The sequence below is a fragment of the Erythrolamprus reginae genome, chromosome 3 (genome assembly GCF_031021105.1).
Source record: "Erythrolamprus reginae isolate rEryReg1 chromosome 3, rEryReg1.hap1, whole genome shotgun sequence".
Lineage (NCBI taxonomy): Eukaryota > Metazoa > Chordata > Lepidosauria > Squamata > Dipsadidae > Erythrolamprus > Erythrolamprus reginae.
The window spans coordinates 26977104-27001256 of record NC_091952.1 but is presented as its reverse complement, the minus strand read 5'-3'; the positions used below and the strand labels follow the sequence as shown (position 1 = coordinate 27001256).

Below are 24153 nucleotides of genomic sequence, written 5' to 3'. Positions count from 1 at the left end.
GTGACGCATCTGGCCGCTGGGCCGCAAGTTTGACAGCTCTGCTCTACCGCAAATGAAGAGAGAAAATCTGCCCACTGGTAGTTATAAGATAAGCTTGCCAGATCTCTTCCTGGGATCACAGCCTTCTAGCTTCATAACCTGACTTTATTGCCATTATGTCATTGGCTGTAGTTTTGATAAATCTTAAGAGTGCTGTGCACTGTGCACTGAATAATCACAGTTCTTCACTCAATACAGTTAGTTAAGATACATAATGTACTTGGGGAAAAGGAATCCTCAATCTGAGTATTGCATTGGCAGTTCTGTGTTAGTAAAAACTTCAGAAGAGAAGGATTTAGGGGTAGTGATTTCTGATTTCTCACCCAAAATGGGTGAGCAGTGTGGTCGGGCGGTAGGAAAAGCAAGTAGGATGCTTGGCTGCATAGCTAGAGGTATAACAAGCAGGAAAAGGGAGATTGTGATCCCGCTGTATAGTGCACTGGTGAGACCACATTTGGAATACTGTGTCCAGTTCTGGAGACCTCACCTACAAAAGATATTGACAAAATTGAACAGGTCCAAAGACGGGCTACAAGAATGGTGGAAGGTCTTAAGCATAAAACGTATCAGGAAAGACTTAATGAACTCAATCTGTATAGTCTGGAGGACAGAAGGGAAAGGGGGGACATGATCGAAACATTTAAATATGTCAAAGGGTTAAATAAGGTTCAGGAGGGAAGTGTTTTTAATAGGAAAGTGAACACAAGAACAAAGGGACACAATCTGAAGTTAGTTGGGGGAAAGATCAAAAGCAACATGAGAAAATATTATTTTACTGAAAGAGTAGTAGGTCCTTGGAACAAACTTCCAGCAGATGTGGTTGGTAAATCCACAGTAACTGAATTTAAACATGCCTGGGATAAACATATATCCATCCTAAGAAAATAGTATAAGGGCAGACTAGATGGACCATGAGGTCTTTTTCTGCCGTCAGTCTTCTATGTTTCTACAGCCAGGGGTGGGTCTAACTTACCCTGCTGCTGTTCGCTTCCTCCCATGCCGTATGGGCGTGCCTCGTGCAGTACCAAAAAATCGAGTAAAAAAGGCTGAAAAAAAGATGGCGACCGCATACACAGTGCCAAAATATTAGCTTCTGTGCATGCTCAGAAGGGGAAAAAATTTTTAAAAAAGTTTTCAAAGATGGCAGGGTCCATGGACCGGCACTGATCAAACCAGTTCTGTGATGTCATTGTGACATCATCAGGAAGTCGCCACCAGTTCGGGCGAACCGGTCGAAACAGGAAGGAACCCACCTCTGTACATAGCATAAACAAACATCAGAGCAAAGTCATCAGGGGAAACGGGATTGAGAATAGCACTGTTTTACCTCTGGTTCCTCATAGATTTCAGGGTCCCTCTGTGGGCTGATGAATGGGAAGAGGCAAAGCCTATCTCCTTTCCTCAGGTGGTACTCTCTGCCACCTGCCAGTCTCAGGGCCATGTTCTGAAGCACCTCTCGGCTGATAAAGGGAGCGGCGGACAAACGCAGGCTTTCATTTAAAGCGCTGTCTGTAGAAAACAGAAAACCCACAGGGAAAATCATGGCACCCAAAATAGCGCAGGAGCAAAGGTGTGAATAGGCTGTCATGACATCAGTGTGCAGGGAAGACCATAGCTCCATTTACACCAGCGCAATTGCCACCCAAACTCCCATGTTGTAAAATCCTTTAGAAACAAAACCAGCAATAAAGGAAATACAATAGGAACTCTTGTCCTAACATTGGGGCCCTAAGAAAACCATCCAGAATACAATTTGATTGCTGCTTTTTACTAACAGCTAGTCTTGCCTTGAGCAAGAAATCTGGCTGAGTGACTTCTCTCTCAGCCAACCTACCTTACAGGGTTGGCTTTTGGGGGGAAATTAGGAGGAGGAAGCAGTATTTGGTATGTGGAAGGTCTTAAGCATAAAACTTATCAGGAAAGACTTAATGGACTCAATCTGTATAGTCTGGAGAACAGAAGGGAAAGAGGGGGGCATGATCAAAACATTTAAATACGTTAAAGGGTTAAATAAGGTTCAGGAGAGAAGTGTTTTTAATAGGAAAGTGAACACAAGAACAAGGGGACACAATCTGAAGTTAGTTGGGGGAAAGATCAGAAGCAAGGTGAGAAAATATTATTTTACTGAAAGAGTAGTAGATCCTTGGAACAAACTTCCAGCAGATGTGGTTGGTAAATCCACAGTAACTGAATTTAAACATGCCTGAGATAAAATAGTATAAGGGCAGACTAGATGGACCATGAGGTCTTTTTCTGCCGTCAATCTTCTATGTTTCTATGTTTGTTGCCTTATTTATAAAAATAACAAAGGCAGGATGGGAAGAAAAATCTAAATAGTGTTTTCATACTGCATCCAGTTTATTCTCTGTGGGATCCCCCCCCCCTTTCTTTTCTGGTGGCTTAGAACATCATGGAAACTTTGTCTACTGTACCTTATTCAAGTATAGTTGAAAAACTTTGCCTGATATGTGGAAGTGTTAATACATATTTTATACATTTCTTATATGCCCCAGAAGAATAAACATAGGGAGAAAAAAAAACTTTTTATACAAAGCAAACCCAGCAGAGGGCAAAGAGAATGCTACGATTTCTTTTTACCCATTCAGCTATGTTTTATGTTGGGAATTTTCCCGCTGAGAAAGGGCAGTTTCCAATCACACAGTTCAATTGTGTTGAAGCAGTTACCTTCACCATGTGATGTTATGTGATGATATGTGTTTGTATGAGGGGTAACACCTTTTTCTATATACCTACAGCTGAGACTAATACCGTATTAAGGTGCTGACAACATGGAACTTATTTTAGCCTTTGATTTTAATAGGATTATTGTTGATTTATTTTTGTATTTATAAAGGGGATTTTGCGAGGCATATGCTAATCTTTAGCAAGAAGTCTAGAATTAAAATGTTTTACTGCTAGTTTTAATAGCAGTTCTGAATATAGATCATCTTCATTTTCTTAAGGAGACGTGATTTGCCTGAAGAAATTGTAGAAATCTGAGAGTTAAATGTCATGATTTAAAATTACAATTCTGTCCTCTATCGGAAAGGTTGCTATGTCCTTTCAGAGGTTCCCTTACTACATTTCGAAAGTACTTTTTGCAAATCTCAGACTAGGGATGAGATGAAAAGTGAGAAAGAGAGCACAGTGGTAGCAGAAGACCTTGAAAGTTAGGTGAAATATATTGAACATTTTCCATTTAACCTGAGAGCAGGAGATACAGCTTTTGACACTGTGATACATTGATTGCTGATTAAGTATATGCCTACATACAGTCATATGCATAACATCCAATTGGCCATGCAGCCCAATCCTCAATAGACCAGATTATACAGTAGTTAAGATCAAATCAAAATTCATTGTTGATTAGCTCAATTTATAATCCTCGTCTGGGGTTCTCTACACTTGAATTAATAGCTAATTCATGGTTAACAGGTGCAGGAATAGCCACAAACAGGATAAGAGAATACTTTTATTTTTTTATTTTTTTTAAAGGTTGGCTACTGAAAAGATTGTTGGGGTGCCTGGTTTATACAGCAAGGGAAACAAGCAACAATCAGATTGGTTAACTGGCTGTGAACCAAATGGAAAGTTAGTCCCCCACTGTAATATAAACTAAGTCTACAATAATGAGTTTCATAAATAATTCCATTATATCCTATTCAGGAGTGCTTTTCCTGCCCACAATAGTTTCTCATTTCAAGGTCATCTTGGAAGGGAGATGTCACTGGGTATTTTCTCTCAAACTTTGCCAACCCTGAATTTGAAAGATTTGGTACCCAGGGACATAGAGCCGGGGTGGCGCAGCAGGTAGAGTGCTGTACTGCAGGCCACTGAAGCTGACTGTAGATCTGAAGGTCAGCGGTTCAAATCTCATCACCAGCTCAAGGTTGACTCAGCCTTCCATCCTTCCGAGGTGGGTAAAATGAGGACCAGGATTGTGGGGGCAATATGCTGGCTCTGTTCAAAAGTGCTATTGCTAACATGTTGCAAGCCGCTCTGAGTCTAAGGAGAAGGGCAGCATAAAAATTGAATGAATGAATGAATGAATGAATGAATGAATGAATGAATGAACAAGCAAACAAGCAAGCAAGCAAGCAAACAAACAAACAAACAAACAAACAATCAAACAAACAAACAAACAAATAAATAAATACTGCTGTCTTCCTTTTGGTGACTACATATTTACCGAGATAAAAAGACTGGATACAACATGGAGACAGCTAACAGGAAAATCTGATATTCGCTTTGCTTTAAAGAAAATCAAAGCGACAGACAGGATGGTGTAAGAAGCTTTCCCAGATCCAGTGATGACAGTGGTAAATATTTAACTGACACTTAAGGAATTAAATTGCTCAGGGCTAGATGAATGACATGTTACTAACTGAAAATGGGTGTGCTATCCAAAACGTCTTGGTTGATTATCTCACAAATTGGCCTGGTTGCTAATCGTCTGTTTCTAAATAGTTTTTCCATTTCGGCTTGAACTGCTGCCATGACTGGAGGATGTTTTAAAAGAAACAGGAGAAGCCAAAAAACTGCTGGGCCAGCATTGCTCTAAAAATGAAAAGAAACAACAAAGGAATCAGACAAATTTTAATGCCAGAGAACACGTATAGAACTTTACCACAAAGCAGCAAGATCTGATCCAATTTAAATAGCCTTCCGGTTAAAATCAACGGGGTCTGTTTCGTTTTCAATAAGAAAGATGCACATTAGCCACTTTGATAAATTTATTTATTTATTTTTTATTTATTTTATTTATTTATTTTGTCCAATACACAATGAGGGTTTTAGTGGGTATATATCTATATACACATAGTAAAATATATGATGAAGGTTATAAAGGACATACTCACAGTAAAATATATCTAAGAAAGAATAGAAAAGAAGATATAGTAATAGAACCTATCAATGAAAGAATAGAAGAAGAGATATAGGAATAGAAGAAAGGAATAGGAGATATAGGAGAGTAATAGGACAGAGGACGGAAGGCACTCTAGTGCACTTGTACTCGCCCCTTACTGACCTCTTAGGAATCTGGATAGGTCAACTGTAGATAATTTAAGGGTAAAGTGTTGGGGGTTTGGGGATGACACTATGGAGTCCGGTAATGAGTTCCACACTTCGACAACCAACACTTTGAATTGTGACCGGAAACTGATCGGCAACTAATGCAGACTGCGGAGTGTTGGTGTAACATGGGCATATTTAGGGAAGATGGCAGCATAAAAAATTAATAAACAAACCAACAGATTGGAATCAGGTGGTAAGTGTAAATGAATAAATAGACAAGCAAGCAAGCAACTCAGTGTTCCCTAACCAGGGCCATTCTTTCCCACCATTGCATCTCATGGGAATGCTCTTGTTTCAGTATCCGAGAAACAGAAAACATGAAGCCCCAGAACTTCCTCTTGATCTCTGCCTGCTTATTAAAGTTGAGATGATTAAGTGAAACGCAATACAGCACTATTGTTGATCGCAAGTACATCAAGAGTACATCAAATCCAATAGAGGGAAGTGCAAGGGATAAATAATACATGCTGATTTTGGAAGGGTGAGATGCAAGATTTTGTTCCTGCTTGGGTTCTTCTTTTTTTCTTTTTTATAAGGATGGCTGTTCTTTTAATTAAAGTGCAGCCATTAAAAGTGGGGCGGAGGCAAGAGAACTGAAGTGCATCCAGGCTTTTAATTATTAAACGTGGTGACCAAATGGATTTATTCATGTTGTAGGGAGGGGAAGTCTCTCTCACTGTCTTGAAAGCTGGATTCTAAAAATTCTTAATGTCTCTTTTCAATGTATAAGAACTGAAACAAGGAGTGTCTTTGGGAGCAGATTTGCTAACAAAGTCAGGATATTTATGAGAGGGACAGGAAATCAAATATTTTAGAGCAGGGCTTCCAATTATATGCTTGGAAACAAAGGGACCAGTGGGGAAATAATTATTAATAGTTTAGACCAGTGGCAGGTTCCTACCAAGGGTGCCGTCCATCAGGCGGCACCATCTTTTTTCTTAATATTTTTGGCTTTTTTGCTTCCAGCGTAGCAGCAAAATCTCGCAAGGGTATGCTCATGCTGCGCTTGCGCGAAAGGAAAATAGCACAAGGAACATGCACGCTTGTGCACCCAAATAAAGTGGATGTGCGTGTAGAGCACCAGTTTGCAGGTAAGTGCAACCCTCCGCTGGTCTGGACATAACCAAGACCTTAAATTAAAGCTTGCTGCTTGTACTTTTAGGTTAGTACCTATAATCTACACTCTGTGAAGCAGCTTTTCAGTGTTTCAGAGAGATCTCTCCATCCTGTTTGGAACACAAAAGCATAAAGCTGATCTCTGCATGAAAGGTTTGTGCTCTATCTCTTGATTTTGTTTTGCTTCCATAAAGGTGTTCCTGCACACCAGAAATCAGGATACTTTGAGCTAAAGGATCTCTCTAGGTGGCATTGTACCAGAATATCTCCGGGACCGCCTTCTGCCGCACGAATCCCAGCGACCGATTAGGTCCCACAGAGTTGGCCTTTTTCAGGTCCCGTCGACTAAACAATGTCGTTTGGCGGGTCCCAGGGGAAGAGCCTTCTCTGTGGTGGCCCCAAACCTCTGGAACCAGTTCCCTCCAGAAATTATAACTGCCCCCACCCTCCTTGCCTTTCATAAACTCCTTAAAACCCAACTCTGCCGTCAGGCATGGGGGAACTGAGATAACTTCCCCAGGCCTATACTGTTTATGTATGGTATGTTGTGTGCATGTTTTTTAAATTATGAGTTTTTAGTTTTAATTATTAGATTTGTATTATATATTGTTTTCTATTACTGCTGTGAGCTGGCCCGAGTCTACAGAGAGGGGCGGCATACAAATTAATTAAATAGACAGATAGATAGATAGATAGATAGATAGATAGATAGATAGATAGATAGATAGATAGATAGATAGATAGAAGATAGATAGATATAGATAGATATAGATAGATAGATAAATAAATAAATAAATAAATAAATAAATAAATAAATAAATAAATTTGGAGAATGCCTCTCCAAGATGTAGAAGAAACACAGTTTTCTCATTTCTGATAGCTGATAACTGTGACTGGATCCCTTGGAATCCAATACGACTGTGACTGGATCCCTTGGAATCCAATACTAAGTCCCTGGCTCCCTTATGCTCAGGTAAAGGATTGCTCAAATTACCTTGGCCCTATGCTCTAGAAACAGGGGTCTGCAACCTTACTTTAAGACTTGTGGATTTGAACTCCCAGAGTTCCTCACCCAACTTTTAATCTCACCTGTCCTTTTTAAAAACATTGAGATGGCAAGTACTTTTTATTCTTTTTAGGTGTGCCCAAAAGGTGTGTGTACCCTTGGTATGCAGATTCAAGGGGTTCCTCAGAGTAAAATTCATATTTGTCACTGTAAAAAAAGTATAGGCCATCTTATAAAACATCAGAGTATTTAGCTCCATATTTTTAACTACTCCTTTCGGATTTCTTGCAAGGGTTTCTCTAGAGTCATAAAGACCTAAAGAACTAGAACTGGAAAGTTTTATATGTAACATTAGTCTACTTTTGATAAATGACTTCTCTTCCATTATGATGATGATTATAATATTATTAACATTATTATAACGATTTTATTTTCAATCTTTCTTCCTAATGGGGAAATAAGCTAACTTACTGTACATCCAATTTACTGAACATATCCTGCCTTTACACTGCAGCCTCTCTTTCAACTCTTTCCGGGAGTTAAATCTAATCTATCTCTGCTTTGTTTCAACTTTATCTTTGGCAGTATGCAGGCCTCTTTTCTTGATGAGACCTAGGTTAAAAAACAACCTTCCCAGCCTGTTTTACATGAATTACAACAGGAGATTTTCAAACTTGGCAACTTTAAGATGCGTGGACTTCAACTCACAGAATTCCCAGTCAGTTTGCTGGGTAGGGAATTTTAGGTGCTGAAGGCTTCATAGAAACATAGAAGACTGACGGCAGAAAAAGACCTCATGGTCCATCTAGTCTGCCCTTATACTATTTCCTGTATTTTATCTTACAATGGATATATGTTTATCCCAGGGATGTTTAAATTCAGTTACTGTGGATTTACCAACCATGTCTGCTGGAAGTTTGTTCCAAGCATCTACTACTCTTTCAGTAAAATAATATTTTCTCATGTTGCTTTTGATCTTTCCCCCAACTAACTTCAGATTGTGTCCCCTTGTTCTTGTGTTCACTTTCCTATTAAAAACACTTCCCTCCCGAACCTTATTTAACCCTTTAACATATTTAAATGTTTCGATCATGTCCCCCCTTTTCCTTCTGTCCTCCAGACTATACAGATTGAGTTCATTAAGTCTTTCCTGATACGTTTTATGCTTAAGACCTTCCACCATTCTTGTAGCCCGTCTTTGGAACCGTTCAATTTTGTCAATATCTTTTTGTAGGTGAGGTCTCCAGAACTGAACACAGTACTCCAAATGTGGTCTCACCAGCGCTCTATATAAGGGGATCACAATCTCCCTCTTCCTGCTTGTTATACCTCTAGCTATGCAGCCAAGCATCCTACTTGCTTTTCCTACCGCCCGACCACACTGCTCACCCATTTTGAGACTGTCAGAAATCACTACCTCTAAATCCTTCTCTTCTGAAGTTTTTGCTAACACAGAACTTCCAATGCAATACTCAGATTGAGGATTCCTTTTCCCCAAGTGCATTATTTTACATTTGGAAATATTAAACTGCAGTTTCCATTGCTTTGACCATTTATCTAGTAAAGCTAAATCATTTACCATATTACAGACCCCTCCAGGAATATCAACCCTATTGCACACTTTAGAGTCATCGGCAAATAGGCAAACCTTCCCTACCAAACCTTCCCCTATGTCACTCACTTCATATCTTAAAATTGCCAAGTTTGAAAAACGATAAATTAGAGCATCTCTCATTACATCCTACCGTGTTCAATGTTTATCTCTTCGAGAAACGCACTAAAGCTCTCCAGCTGTCTGGAGATAAAAGTACAGTGGTACCTCTATTTACGAACCTAATTCATTCTGTGACCAGGTTCTTAAGTAGAAAAATTTGTAAGAAGTAATTTTTCCCATAGCAATCAAGGTAAAAGCAAATAATGTGTGCGATTGGGGAAACTACAGGGAAGCAGAGGCCCTGTTTCCTTCCAGGAGATTCCTAGAGAGGCCCCACGGAGACTTCTCCCTGCCTTTTCTGGTTACAGTTTCGGAGTCTTGGGTTTTTAAGTGGAAAATGGTTCTTGAGAAGAGGCAAAAAAATCTTGAACACCCAGTTCTTATCTAGAAAAGCTCGTAAGTAGAGGCGTTCGTAGGTAGAGGTACCACTGTATTTCCTACCCCAAAGGTGCTTTTTTCAAAAGGCAATTTGGACTTTTCTAGTCCCACCCCACCAAAAACATTTCATTTCTCATGCACGCCTGGAATTCACTTTCTGACTCTGTTGTTTCTTCCCCAAACCCCAAAATCTTCAACCTTAGATTGTCTAACATTGACCTCTCCCCTTTTCTAAGAGGTCTGTAAGGGGTGTGCATAAGCACACCATTGTGCCTACTATCCCTGTCCTATTGTTCTATTGTCCTTTTTTATCATTACTTTCTATATTATGTTTATATAAACTACTATCCTATACTTCATTACGAACAAACAAACAAATAAATAAATAAGAACCTTCTTAGATGAGTAGAAATATTTTCAAGGAAAAAAACCAAGGAAAATCCAGCTGCCTTTGAAAAAGCACCTTTGAAACAGCCATCACCTGGATTCTTGAGAAACTCTATAGACATTATGTCCTGCCATCATCATCATCATTATTATTATTATTATTATTTATTAGATTAGTGTCATTAAGGAACAAGTGGTCCATGATCCAAGATTGATATTAATGTACAACCAGAGTTGGGTTCCTATCAGTTCAGACTGGTTTGCTTGAATCAGTAGAAAATCGCTGGTGCCATCACAATGATGTCACAGAACCGGTTCAGCCAGTGCCGGTCTGTGGGTACCACTATCTTTTTTGGGGGAGCAGGGTGGATCCCCCCCCCCTATTTTTTCCCTGAATTTTTTTCCCGGGGTTTTCTTCTTCTGCACATGCGTAAAAGCTGAATTTCCGGCACTGCGTATGCATCGTCATCTTGTGTTTGGCTTTTTTCCTTGCATTTTTTAAAATATTTTTTTTTTAACGCTACGCATGTGCCACACAGTGTGGGCGAAAGCAAACCGGCAAGAGGCAAGTTAGAACCCATCCCTTATGTTTTTCAACTGATTCTGGGCCATGCCTATGTTTTTCCAACTCTACTCTTTGGGTATATAAATAGTTCATGTTAAGAGGATGTAACCTGAGACTGAGAAACCATAAAGAGGATGAAATACAGGAAGTAAAATTGCACGTGTACCTGAGTGCTCCAGAGTTGCAACACCATGGCTCTAGCTTGCATATCTTCATTCACACCAAGGTTTACCAAGTGTTCCTTATAGATGGTCAACCAAACACTTCGGTTTGCTCTGCTGTCCAGTTTTTCCATAGAAAAAATGTCCCAGAGATTCTTCCTGATGTTGTAAAATTTCTGTTTTTCCCCTGTACAGAGAGGTACCAGATATATAAATATGGATGATAGGTGGTTACTCTTGGGACCTTCCTCCAATAAAACTAGAATGCCTATCTTATTTTATTCTGGGAACAACCATATTGGTCGTTCTATAATGTAGAGGTGTTCTCAATTTTTATTACCTATTTTATGTATTACATGGCCTTCATTGCATCGTAATACATAATTCATATGTATTACATGCCCTTCATGGCATTGGGCTAGAATATCTCCGAGACCGCCTTCTGCCGCACGAATCCCAGCGACCGGTTAGGTCCCACATAGTTGGCCTTCTCCGGGTCCCCTCAACTAAACAATGTTGTCTGGTGGGACCCAGGGCAAGAGCCTTCTCTGTGGCGGCCCCGACCCTTTGGAACTAGCTCCCCCCAGAGATTAGAACTGCCCCCACCCTCCTTGTCTTTCATAAACTTCTTAAAACCCACCTCTGCCACCAGGCATGGGGGAACTGAGACATCTCCCCCGGGCCTATACAGTTTATGTATGGTATGTTTGTGTGTATGCGTTCTTTTTAATAAGGGGTTTTTAATGACTTTTAATTATTAGATTTGCTATATATTGTGTTATTATTGTTGTGAGCCACCCCGAGTCTACGGAAAGGGGCGGCATACAAATCTAATAAATTGAATTGAAAATTGAATTGAATTTTATGAAAATAAATTTCTCTCTCTTTCTCTCTCTCTCCTCCCACCTTCTTTCTCCCTCTCCCCCCTTTCTCCTCCGTCCTTCCCTCTCTCTTTCCTGAAGAGGGATAATAAATAAATGAAAGTAGCTTTCCATCATGCTGCCAGGTGGATTTCACGGGTGATCAAGAATTCGATCCTCAAAGCCAAACATTATGTCTGAGTTTTTAGCTCGGTTCACTCAGGATGTATTTATTTTTAGGTCTTGTATACCTTGATTACTTGCACACCCTGTGCATGTAGTAGATATCAGGCTGAGAAAGACTTTTCTATGGATTAGATCAGGGATCAAGAACTCGGAGGAAGAAAGGAGGAAAGAGAAGGGAGGGACGGAGGGGTAGGCAAACAAGCTGCATGTGATTAGTGAGGCTGCCGCTTATCAACCTGGGACCACAGGTAGAAGGCAGGGGTGGGCAGCAGGCAGGACGGGGTGGAATGCAGTTCCACCGGCGGAAATGAAGATGTGTATGCAGCTCCAGCGGTCACTTCCTGGATTACTGGTCTCAGCTCAGCTCTCCTTTTTTTTTTCCCTGCTGCTGCTGCTGCTGCGTCTGTGCTCCTTGCTTTTTTCCTCTTTCCTCCTTCCTGGCCTCGGACAAACTTCCCTCTCTCCTGCCCAGATCCCTTCCAGCCTCACATGGCCACTTCCTGCCTGAGGTGCATGCAGAAGGCATGGGTGGAAGTGGCGCTGGCAGCATTTATGTTTCTGGCAGCACCCGTTCACCTAGCTACCCAGCCAGAGGTGGGGAGGCAACCCAGGAAGGAGAGCACGGGAGACACGAAGCAAACTATCTCCCCAGTGAGCGACACTGGTAAGATTGTAAGTCGAGAACTTAACAATTCACTTGAATGATGAGGATCGTTCAAGCCACTCCCACCTGATCAGAAGGCCAGCAAGCCACTCCTACCCAGTCACATGACCATTAAGGCACACCCACAAAATAAGCCACACCCGCAGTGTGGTAGTAAAAATTTTGGCTGCCCATTACTGGTAGGAGGTATAGTGGCATCTACAGAGTCTCTCACAGACATTCATTAACAGAACTGGTGCATACACAAGTTTATTTCTTCATTCTCTATAAGCTGTACCTCCCAGATACATTGCTGTGGGAAGCACAATTATTTGTGATGGATATTTTCTGTGTTTGTTTGAAAAGGTGCCGTAATAATTGATAGACATTTATGCATGATTTCGCTGTACATTATCTATTTCCCCTAAATAATACAATCTATGGATTTCCTTTTTTTTCTCCTCTCTTTTTTCTTTTCTTTTTTTTCTCACTTCTCCCCCCCCCCCCCCTCATAGTTTCTTGCCTGACACTTCATCAATCTGGCTCTCATTGAGGCATATCTACTCAGAAGTAATTTCCACTTCTCAGAAAATAAAGGTATAGGAGTCAAGCCTCAATTACCATATTTTCTGGAGTATCCTGCTACTTACGAGTATTTTTTTTCTTTCAAACACTTTTACAGTGGTACCTCTACCTAAGAATGCCACTACTTATGAACTTTTCAAGATAAGAACCGTTTTTTTTTCAAGATTGATTTGCCTCTTTTCAAGAACCATTTTCCACTTACAAACCCGAGCCTCCAAAACTGTAACCGGAGAAGGCAGGGAGACGCCTCCGTGGGGCCTCTCTAGGAATCTCCCGGGAGGAAACAGGGCCAGAAAAGACAGGGAGAAGCCTCAGTGGGGCCTCTCTAGGAATATCCTGGGCGGAAACAGGGCCGCAAATGCGTGGAGAAGCCTCCATGGGGTCTCTCTAGGAATCTCCTTGCCAGAAACAGGGCCGGAAAAGGAGTGGAGAAGCCTCTGTGGGGCCTCTCTAGGAATCTCCTGGAAGGAAACAGGGCCTCCACCCCAACCCCCTGTGGTTTCCCCAATCGCATGCATTATTTGCTTTTACATTGATTCCTATGGGAAAAAATGCTTCTTCTTACAAACTTTTCTACTTAAGAACCTGGTCACAGAACAAATTAAATTCATAAGTAGAGATACCACTGTACTAATTAAAACACTGCCAAGAAAGACTGTTCTGCTTATATTGTAAGCTTGGACTGAAAACACTGACAGAATCATTATAAAATTATCCTATTATCTCATCCTGCAAGCTGAAGAAAGCTGGATGGACCTGTCCATTTGAACTCCCTGTAAGGAAAAGGATCTAAAAGGTGGCACAATGGCGCCATCTACTGTCTGTAAATTTCCTCTTGTAAATTCCTTTTTCCCAGGGGGGCATTTAAATGATGAAGTTTTACTACTCTTTCAGGAAGAAAAAACTTCACCAACAACAATAAGATTACTATCACTACCTCTTTTATGAGGTTGCATTTTTCTATTAATTAATCACATTTACTCAGCAGTTTTATAGAGTTTTTTTGCTTCTTTTGTTCTCTTTAAAAGAGAAGTAACAGCTATGATGCTCCTATTAAAATACTAGGCATACGGTAAATATAAACATGAATTTAAAAACAGAAGCTCTATACTGTCTGTCTTTCTATCCTTCCATCTGTCCGTTCATCTATCTTCTTTTATTTTTTCATCTTCATCTTCTTTTAATGAAAAAATGGGGAGACATGATATCAGTGTTCCAATATCTTAAGCATAAAACGTATCAGGAAAGACTTAATGAACTCATAACTGTCCTCCAGACTGTATAGTCTGGAGGACAGAAGGAAAAGGGGGGACATGATCGAAACATTTAAATATGTTAAAGGGTTAAATAAGGTTCAGGAGGGAAGTGTTTTTAATAGGAAAGTGAACACAAGAACAAGGGGACACAATCTGAAGTTAGTTGGGGAAATGATCAAAGGCAACATGAGAAAATATTATTTTACTGAAAGAGTAGTAGATCCTTGGAACAAACTTCCAGAAGACGTGGTTGGTAAATCCACAGTAACTGAATTTAAACATGCCTGGGATAAACATATATCCATTGTAAGATAAAATACAGGAAATAAGGGCAGACTAGATGGACCATGAGGTCTTTTTCTGCCGTCAGTCTTCTATGTTTCTATATCTCGGGGGCTGCTACAAAGAAGAGGGAATGAAGCTATTCTCCAAAGCACCTAAGGGTAGGACAAGAAGCAGTGGGTGGAAACTAATCAAGGAGAGAAGCAACTTAGAACTGAGGAGAAATTTCCTGACAGTTAGAACAATTAATCTGTGGAACAACTTGCCTCCAGAAGTTGTGAATGCTCCAACACTGGAAGTTTTTAAGAAAATGTTGGATAAACGTTTGTGGTATAGTTTCTTGCCTAAGCAGGGGTTGGATTAGACGACCTCCAAGGTCCCTTTCAACTCTGTTATTCTATTCTGTTATTTTGTTCTGTTCTAACTGCTACCTACCTACCTACCTATCTGCCCATCCATCCATCTATCCATCCATCCATCCATCTCAATTATCTACATGTGGGTGAGGTTTGAATGGATTCACACCATGGTCTTCCAAAGACAGATGTCACTCTGAAAAATCAATAAATCTATAACACACACACACACCTTATACTTTGAAATAGATCTTAAAATGATCACATCATTTAACTTTCCATTACATATATTTCTATATAACATATGTTTTTGGAGAATACAATTATCTAATTCAGATACATCTTCTGAAGTGAAGAAATTTATGAACAATCTGTCATTTTGTCAAACATTATTACGATCTACCAATATGTTATTTAAAAATATTTTATCCTACCTTTATCATTTTTATGAATAACTTTTTAATGAATAATCCTGTGAGATGGCTTGTATTGAAAGAGAATTATTTGCCCTTGGTTACCAAATGGCTTTCATGCCTAAAATGGGATTAGAACTTAAGTCTCCTGGTTTCCAATTCCCTAATTATTAATCAGCACTTGCTCATAATTAACTATTAGATTGTTTTGCTGCACATACCACTCAAAAATTAAATATTACCTTTAATTAAATTACAGTTGCATTTAAATAAGAAGCGTAAATACACTGCAGATATATAGTACAGTGATCCCTCGATTAGCGCGGGGATTACGTTCCAAGACCTCCCGCGCTAATCGATTTCCGCGTTATAGTGGTGCGGAAGTAAAAACACCATCTGCGCATGCGTGCCATTTTTTCATGGCCGCACATGCACAGATGGTGGAGTTTGCGTGTGGGCGGCAGGGAAGACCAAGGGAAGGTTCCTTCGGCCGCCCAACAGCTGATCTGCTCCGCAGCGTGGAAGCAGCGAGGAGCTGAAGATGGGGTTTCCCCGTTGCCCAGGCAAAGGGGAAACCCCATCTTCGGCTCCTCGCTGCTGCCGCGCTGCGGAGCAGATCAGCTGTTGGGCGGCCGAAGGAACCTTCCCTTGGTCTTCCCCGCCGCCCACATGCAAAGGGGAAACCCCAAGATCGCTTGCCGCTTGCCGCTTGCCGTATTGCAGCTTGGAGCCTTGCTTCGCCTCCTTCGCTGCAATACGGCAAGCGGCAAGCGGCAAGCGATCTTGGGGTTTCCCCTTTGCCTGGGCGGCGCTGGGGCCATGCGGAGCCGCTCATCCAGGGGGGCGTGGACCGGCAAGGTGCCCTCCGCTCTCTCTCTTTCTCTCCCTGTTACCGGTGTGGTATAAGAGAGAGAAAGAGAGAGAAAGGAGGGCGACTTGCCAGTCCACGCCCCCCTGGATGAACAGCCTCGCATGGCCCCAGTGCCGGGCTCCGCTGTTGCCTCCAATAACGGCGCGGCCACCTCGCCGCTGACACAGCCCTTCCCGGCAGAGCCCTCCCCAACAGCTCCCGCCGCCAGCGCAAAAAAGAAAAGAAAAAAAAATCCCCAAAAGAGGCAGGCACAAAGCGGGGGCACAAGGGGAGCTGCCCGGCAGAGGTTGCTTTTTTTCTTCTCGTGGGCAAGTGGAGGGGGGGAGAGAGAAGGGAGGAAGAGAGTGTGAGAGAGGAAGAAAGAGAGAGAGAAATGATAGAAAAAAGGGGAGAAAAAGAGAAATGAGAAAATGATTGAAGCAGAGAATGACAGGAAAGAAAGAGAAAGAGACAGAGAAGTGACTCTTAGTGATGACGTATGACGTCATCGGGTGGGAAAAACCGTGGTATAGCAAAAAAAAACCGTGGAGTATTTTTTAATTAATATTTTTTGAAAAAACGTGTTGTAGCGTTTCGCACTAATCGAGACCGTGCTAATCGAGGGATCACTGTATAGCTCTGGTTTCAATTCTAAGAAGTAAATTTTACTTTAGGACAGGTTTCAAAGCATTAGAATTTTAAAAGTGATATTTCTTTACCAATGACACCCACCTGCACTTAAAGTTGATCGGGCAGCTTTCATCAAAAATCGGTCTAATTTATAATATGCATTATAAACTTCCATCGAATGAGCTCGATCTTTAGCTTGACAGCTAACGTCTTCATAATTCTCGCTTTCATTTCCATACAATGTCAGGAATCCAGCTCTGCAAGGTTAGGAAGGGAAGGGGATTAAAACAATTATTTAAAAATGCCATTATACGATATTATTATTATTATTATTATTATTATTATTATTATTATTATTATTAATTGGATCTGTATGCCGCCCCTCTCCGTAGACTGTAAATATCACAGTTCTTTGGAATAGATAAAGTAAATCCCTGACATTGTATACCATTTGTTTTGTATAGAGATGATATTTTCCCCTCTATTATAATCCTTTGGGATTGGGTGGCATGCAAATTTAAACGTTTTGTCCTCTATTTTTCACTTTTCCAGTCTGGTATCGTCGCCCTGAGTCCGCAAGGAATTGGGAAATTTATAAATTAAAATTAAAATTAAAATTAAAATTAAAATTAAAATTAAAATTAAAATTAAAATAATTAAAATTAAAATTAAAAAAATTAAAATAAAAATAAAAAAAATAAAATTAAAATTAAAATTAAATCTTTCAGATGTGTTGGGATTACAACACAATGCTAAACAAGCTCCTCTGTTGAAAATGTAACCAGCCACTCCTATCGCCTTCTTCTCTCTCAATTTGAGTACAGCTCCTTGAAACTACAGCAGGGGCACCCAATCTCTGACCCACAGACTGGTACCGGTCCATAGCCTGTTAGGAACCGGCCTGCACAGCTTGTAGTGAGTGGCAAGCATGCAAAACTGTGCATACACTGGATATAGGTTGTGTGCTCTTCCCCTCCCTTGGTCCATGAAAAAATTATCTTGCACAAAATCAGTGTCAAAAAGATTGGGTAAGATAGTGGTAAAGGGAGGGAGTTAGAGCTCGATCTTTAGCTTGACAGTTAATGTCTTCATAACTCTTGCTTTCGTTTCCATACAATGTCAAGAATCCAGCTCTGCAAGGTTAGGAAGGGAAGGGAATTAAAACAATTATTTTAAAATGCCACAGAGGTAGGGCAGTGGTTCTCAACCTTTTTTTTGCCCTGCCCCACCTAAGCATCTCTAAAATCCTGATCCCCCCCTCACCCCCATGACATATAGTTCTTACTATTCAAAAAATGAACTCCTACTCACACGGAAGAAGCTTAAAAGGCCAATAACTTGGTTTAAACAAGGTTCCAACTTCCCCCATTAAAAATAAAATTGGCCCCCTGTGGGGCATGGACCCCAGGTTGGGAACCACTGAGGTAGAGTTTTTGTACAGTTTCTGTGCAAGATAATTTTTCCAATCTAGGTCAGTCATCAGGACCATAGAAACATAGAAACATAGAAGACTGACGGCAGAAAAAGACCTCATGGTCCATCTAGTCTGCCCTTATACTATTTCCTGTATTTTATCTTACAATGGATATATGTTTATCCCAGGCATGTTTTAATTCAGTTACTGTGGATTTACCAACCACGTCTGCTGGAAGTTTGTTCCAAGGATCTACTACTCTTTCAGTAAAATAATATTTTCTCATGTTGCTTTTGATCATTCCCCCAACTAACTTCAGATTGTGTCCCCTTGTTCTTGTGTTCACTTTCCTATTAAAAACACTTCCCTCCTGAACCTTATTTAACCCTTTAACACATTTAAATGTTTCGATCAGGTCCCCCCTTTTCCTTCTGTCTTCCAGACTATACAGATTGAGTTCATTAAGTCTTTCCTGATACGTTTTATGCTTAAGACCTTCCACCATTCTTGTAGCCCGTCTTTGGACCTGTTCAATTTTGTCAATATCTTTTTGTAGGTGAGGTCTCCAGAACTGAACACAGTATTCCAGTTCTGGAGACCTCACCTACAAAAAGATATTGACGAAATTGAACGGGTCCAAAAACGGACTACAAGAATGGTGGAAGGTCTTAACCAGAGGTTTTATCTTCTGAGCTTTCGAGCTTGTGCTGGAGCCCATCTTTAGAGAACTTCTCTCTAGCCCTGAAGATGGGTTCTGTTACGAGTCCAAAAGCTCAGAAAACCTCTGGTCCCGGTGACGGACCTAGATTGGATCCTGCAACATTATTCTACCTTTGAGCTTGTCCAGTATTTAACAAGACACAAATGTTTGCCTTCATTCATAGGCTGTCTCTCCTAAAGCTCTTCCCCAAACACTGTTTGGCTCACTTACTGAAAAATGCTACATTGAAATCTTGGTCTGGATTCATTTCTAAACCTTGCATTAAAGAAAGCCCTTCCTCTGGAAAAAAGGAGCAGTGCTATGTTTACTTATCAACATTTACTCCTTTGAAAGCTGTTCTCAGCGGCTAAGAGACTTCAAATAGTAGGAGACTCTGCACGGTTGAACAATTGTACCCTAAGAATGTATGTCAATTATTCTACATCACTACATCAAGAAGCATACAATAAGTCTCCAGGCTAGGCTCTGTATTGTTTAAACACATTTATAAAATCAAGGTTTAGAAAATATCAAACTTGCAACATGTGAAATATGTGCAGATACTTCCAAAAACATAGATAGCAAAGTCTTTAGGGGAAATGTTCTAGATGATCCAGATGAGCTAGAATAATAGCTAGGAACAGTGATGGGCTACCAAAACATTTACTACCACACTGTGGGGTGTGGCTTATGCATTTTGTTTGGACTGGAACGCTGACATTTAACTTATTTCAGTGCAAATTGGGTGTTCTGGAGCTCCATTTTCGCTGCCCCACTGTGTTCTCCCGCGTCTGGGCAGTAGCCCACCCCTGATTATCTACTATGTAAAGTGTATGTACACACACACATGCACAGCTCTTCTAAAATTATACACATTCAAACTCTTTTACTGCAATAGGGAAAACATAGCCAGAGCTCAGAACGGAAAAAGAGAAATAAAAATAAAAATTTTGCTACCGGTACTGTGCACCTGACCAAAATTTTGCTACTGGTACTGCGTACCTGACCATACCCATAGGAGCCCATCACTGGCTAGGAAGCAGAAAATGAATTTTAAACAAATAGAGTTTTTCACTTAGGAAACAGTATATAATAGTATGATATCCAGTATGGATATGTTCTGTATATCCTGGTATATCACAAGCTGATACATAATATTGTGTCTGGTATTAGGCACTATATTTTAGGAAGGGCATTGACAAACTGGAACATTTATTTAATTTAATTTAAACCCTTAAACAGTCACCCATCTTCAGACAACTCTGGCCAGCACCCAATCAAAAATTAAGAGACATATAAATTTATTTTAAAAACTATAAAACTATCTGTCTGCTTCTCTGTCTGTCTGTCTATCAAATTTATTGGCCACCCATCTTATCACAGAGTAACTTTACCAGAGGATAGCTTTAAAAACTATAAGGCATCAGTTAAAACATAAAACATTAAAACAACAAAAACCATCTACATTAATGTACCACAGCATGTCCCTAGAAAAACAAACAATATGATAAGGTACCCAGAAACATGGAGTGATTTGGATCTATTTATCTGTCTTCAGGAAAACATGATGGCAATTTTCAAGTGACTCAAAGGATGCCAGGCAGAATTGTTCAGAAAAGAGGATAAGAATAATAGATTTAAATTGCAGAGAAGTAGGTCCTAACTGGAAAGCATTTTCCTAACAATAAAAAAATGTTCAACAGTGGAACAGAAAATCTCAGGAGATAATGGACTCTCCTTAGCTGGAGATGTTAAAGATTGGCTAGAGGCCAACTTTGGAGCATATTTTAATAATGTATACAATAGTATGTGCTCTCTCACACACATGCAACACTTCTGCACATGTGGGTGGGTGGATGGAGCCTCCCACCAGTGGCATTACCGGTTCTTAAAACCACTGAATTGGACTAGATCAAGGGTCTTCCACCTTGGCAACTGTAAGACTCGTGGACTTCAACTCCCAGAGTTCCTCAGCCAGCTTTGTTTTGCTGGCTGAGGAACTCTGGGAGTTGAAATGGCTGCATAGCTAGAGGTATAACAAGCAGGAAGAGGGAGATTGTGATCCCCTTATATTTATTTATTTATTTTATTTATTTTATTACTTAGATTTGTATGCCGCCCCTCTCCGAAGACTCGGGGCGGCTTATATAGAGCGCTGGTGAGACCACATTTGGAATAATACTGTGTTCAGTTCTGGAGACCTCACCTACAAAAAGATATTGACAAAATTGAACGGGTCCAAAGACGGGCTACAAGAATGGTGGAAGGTCTTAAGCATAAAACGTATCAGGAAAGACTTAATGAACTCAATCTGTATAGTCTGGAGGACAGAAGGAAAAGGGGGGACATGATCGAAACATTTAAATATGTCAAAGGGTTAAATAAGGTTCAGGAGGGAAGTGTTTTTAATAGGAAAGTGAACACAGAACAAGGGGACACAATCTGAAGTTAGTTGGGGGAAAGATCAAAAGCAACATGGGAAAATATTATTTTACTGAAAGAGTAGTAGATCCTTGGAATAAACTTCCAGCAGACGTGGTTGGTAAATCCACAGTAACTGAATGTAAACATGCCTGGGATAAACATATATCAATTGTAAGATAAAATACAGGAAATAGTATAAGGGCAGACTAGATGGACCATGAGGTCTTTTTCTGCCGTCAGTCTTCTATGTTTCTATGAAGTCTACAAGTCTTAAAGTTGCCAAAGTTGGAGACCCCGGACTAGATCAGGGGTAGCCAAAGTTGGCTCTTCCATGACATGTGGACTTCAACTCCCAGAATTTTTGAGCTAGCCTGATTGGCTGAGGAATTCTAGGAGCTGAAGTCCACAAGTCATAGAAGAGCCAACTGTGCCTACCCCTGGACTAGATGATCTCCAAGCTCCCTTCTAATCCTTATATACAAGGCAGCAGTACTTGGAAGACATTTAGCAAATTAATCAGAAAGAGAAGAATAATATTCTCTCATTCTAAAAGCCATAATTGGACACATCTCTTAGTAGTTTACAATGAAATCTACAGTACGGTTTGGACAAGAAATTGGGTTGTGTATAGAAATTGGATTGCGCATTTCACATTCTGAAATGTGATCATGATTATTCTTTGATCCCCTACGTGCTTAAAATGTTCAGCTGAAATGGGCTTGTTGCTCTTTCATGACATTTCCCGTGCATGTTGCATGAAGGTCATTCATGTGCAGCCATTCAATAAACATTTTTATCAACATTCTGCAGCTTGGTAGCTCCATTGTGTGAGAGGAGATAACTGAAATCTTGACTATAAGAAAGAGAAGTAGATTTCAATTTCTTTGTTTAATGACAAAGTGCAGAACCCTTTCCAAATACCAGAAGAGCCAAACGAGCTCATTGGAACTACTTGCCCTGTTCGGCTTTTGTTAGTTTCTTTGTTTTTATAGTTTGATCATATACAGACACTGAGAAAGCAAGCAAAGCAAGTGGGAGCTGTGCCACATTTCTTTTCCTTCTGGCACTACACTGTTGTTTAACTCAGAGAGAAGAACAGGAACAGGTAGTCCTCAACTTACGACCAACATTATTATTTATTATTATTATTATTATTATTATTATTATTATTAATCATCATCATCATCATCATCTTTGACGGTTCTAAACAAAAACATTATATACTATTAAAACATTATATACTATGTTAAAGGGTTAAATAAGGTTCAGGAGGGAAGTGCTTTTAATAGGAAAGTGAATACAAGAACAAGGGGACACAATCTGAAGTTAGTTGGGGGAAAGGTCAGAAGCAACATGAGAAAATATTATTTTACTGAAAGACTAGTAGATCCTTGGAACAAACTCCCAGCAGACGTGGTTGGTAAATCCACAGTAATTGAATGTAAACATGCCTGGGATAAACATATATCCATCCTAAGATAAAATACAGGAAATAGTATAAGGGCAGACTGGATGGACCATGAGGTCTTTTTCTGCCGCCAGTCTTCTATGTTTCTATTATAAGTAATCCAAACACCGACAATAATCAATTTGATTCTAAATATGTAATATTATTTCTTTTTCTCTCAATTTTTCAACTACTCCTAATTAAATTTATTTTCACACTAAATTTTTATATTTCTCTCTCTATTACCTACACCAACTGCTCCAAATTACTATAATGTCGCACTTACTACAAACGTCGGCGAACGTCTTTTTCTTTTCTCTTTCTTCTTTCTATATCAGTTCCTCCCTCATCTATATTCTTACTTGACTTTTTATTTCCTTTTCTTTCATTTTCTAATTTTCGGGTCTAATATAACGGCGCAATACTCATTATTAGCCAACTGTTATTTAATACACAATGTACATAATTGATGTATATACCGTGTTTCCCCGAAAGTAAGACAGTGTCTTACTTTCTTTTTATCCCCAAAAGCCCCACTATGTCTTACTTTCGGGGTATGTCTTATATTGGAAAAAAAATTGTCAAATTTTTTGTTTTAACCATAAAATTAACATTTATTAACAACCTGAACAGTATTGTATTCACCCCAAAACAGCAGATGATACCCCAGTATGCCAGTGTGTATGTTTTACTGATGTATGATTAATACTGTGTGCATTACCGTATTTTAAGCAGGAGGCGGCAGTGACAAGTGCAGGGGATGGCACGATGACGTATGGAGAGGGGGAAGGCGTGGTGACGTATGGAGGGGGGGCGGGGCGGAAGTGGGCAGGAGGTGGCACTCATTAAGATCAGAGGGAGGTGGCAGACGCGGTGACGTATGGAGAGGGGGACGGTGCGGACGTGGGCAGGAGGCGGCGCGCAGCTAGATGAGAGGGAGGCGGCAATACCCCCGTGTTTCCCCGAAAGTAAGACATATGTCTTACTTTCGGGGTACGGCTTATATTAGCCAACCCCCCTGAAACCCCCGAGACGTCTTATAATCGGGGGTGTCTTACTATCGGGGAAACAGGGTATGTTACTTGGTAAATATAACCGTATCACTCACAATTTTTTCTAAACTACAGAACCATCTGCACAATGATGTAATTACCTGTTTATCAGTTATATCTCTTTGGACCCGTATCCCACCCCCTTTTGTGTCCTTTTTTAAATGTGAAACTTAAACAATTTTTAAATAATAATAATAATAATAATAATAATAATAATAATAATAATAATAATATTTAGACTTGTATGCCGCTCCTCTCCGGGGACCCAAGGCGGGTCACAACATACAAGCAAACAATACGTATATTGAACTGCCAAACTGCAGTCAGCCGGCAGTCAGCAGACGTAGCCTGCAATACTGCATTCTAACCACAGTTAAGTGAATTGCTGCAGTTGTTAAGTGAGTAACACAGTCGCTGAGTGGATTTGGCTCCCCCATTTACTTTGCTTCTGTTAAGATTAACCAAGACTTACGAAGACAGATTGTGGGAACTGGGCATGGATAGCCTAGAGAAAAGGAGGGCCAGAGGGGACATGATAGCTGTATATAGGTATATGAGGGGTTGCCACAGAGAGGAGGGGGCCACTCTATTCTCCAGAGCACCAGAGGGCCAG

General features: G+C 40.3%; 1 protein-coding gene across 1 annotated transcript in view; it reads right to left on the bottom strand.

Moving 5' to 3' along the window:
* Positions 1 to 24153, bottom strand: part of PTGIS (prostaglandin I2 synthase) — a 59834-nt gene that overhangs the window by 8329 nt on the left and 27352 nt on the right. Inside the window, exons 5-8 of the mRNA XM_070744640.1 lie at positions 16606 to 16760; positions 10448 to 10629; positions 4425 to 4596; positions 1367 to 1548 (exon numbers count right to left, since the gene is read on the bottom strand). Coding sequence (XP_070600741.1) covers positions 1367 to 1548; positions 4425 to 4596; positions 10448 to 10629; positions 16606 to 16760 — 691 coding nt within the window. The remainder of the gene's footprint in view (positions 1 to 1366; positions 1549 to 4424; positions 4597 to 10447; positions 10630 to 16605; positions 16761 to 24153) is intronic.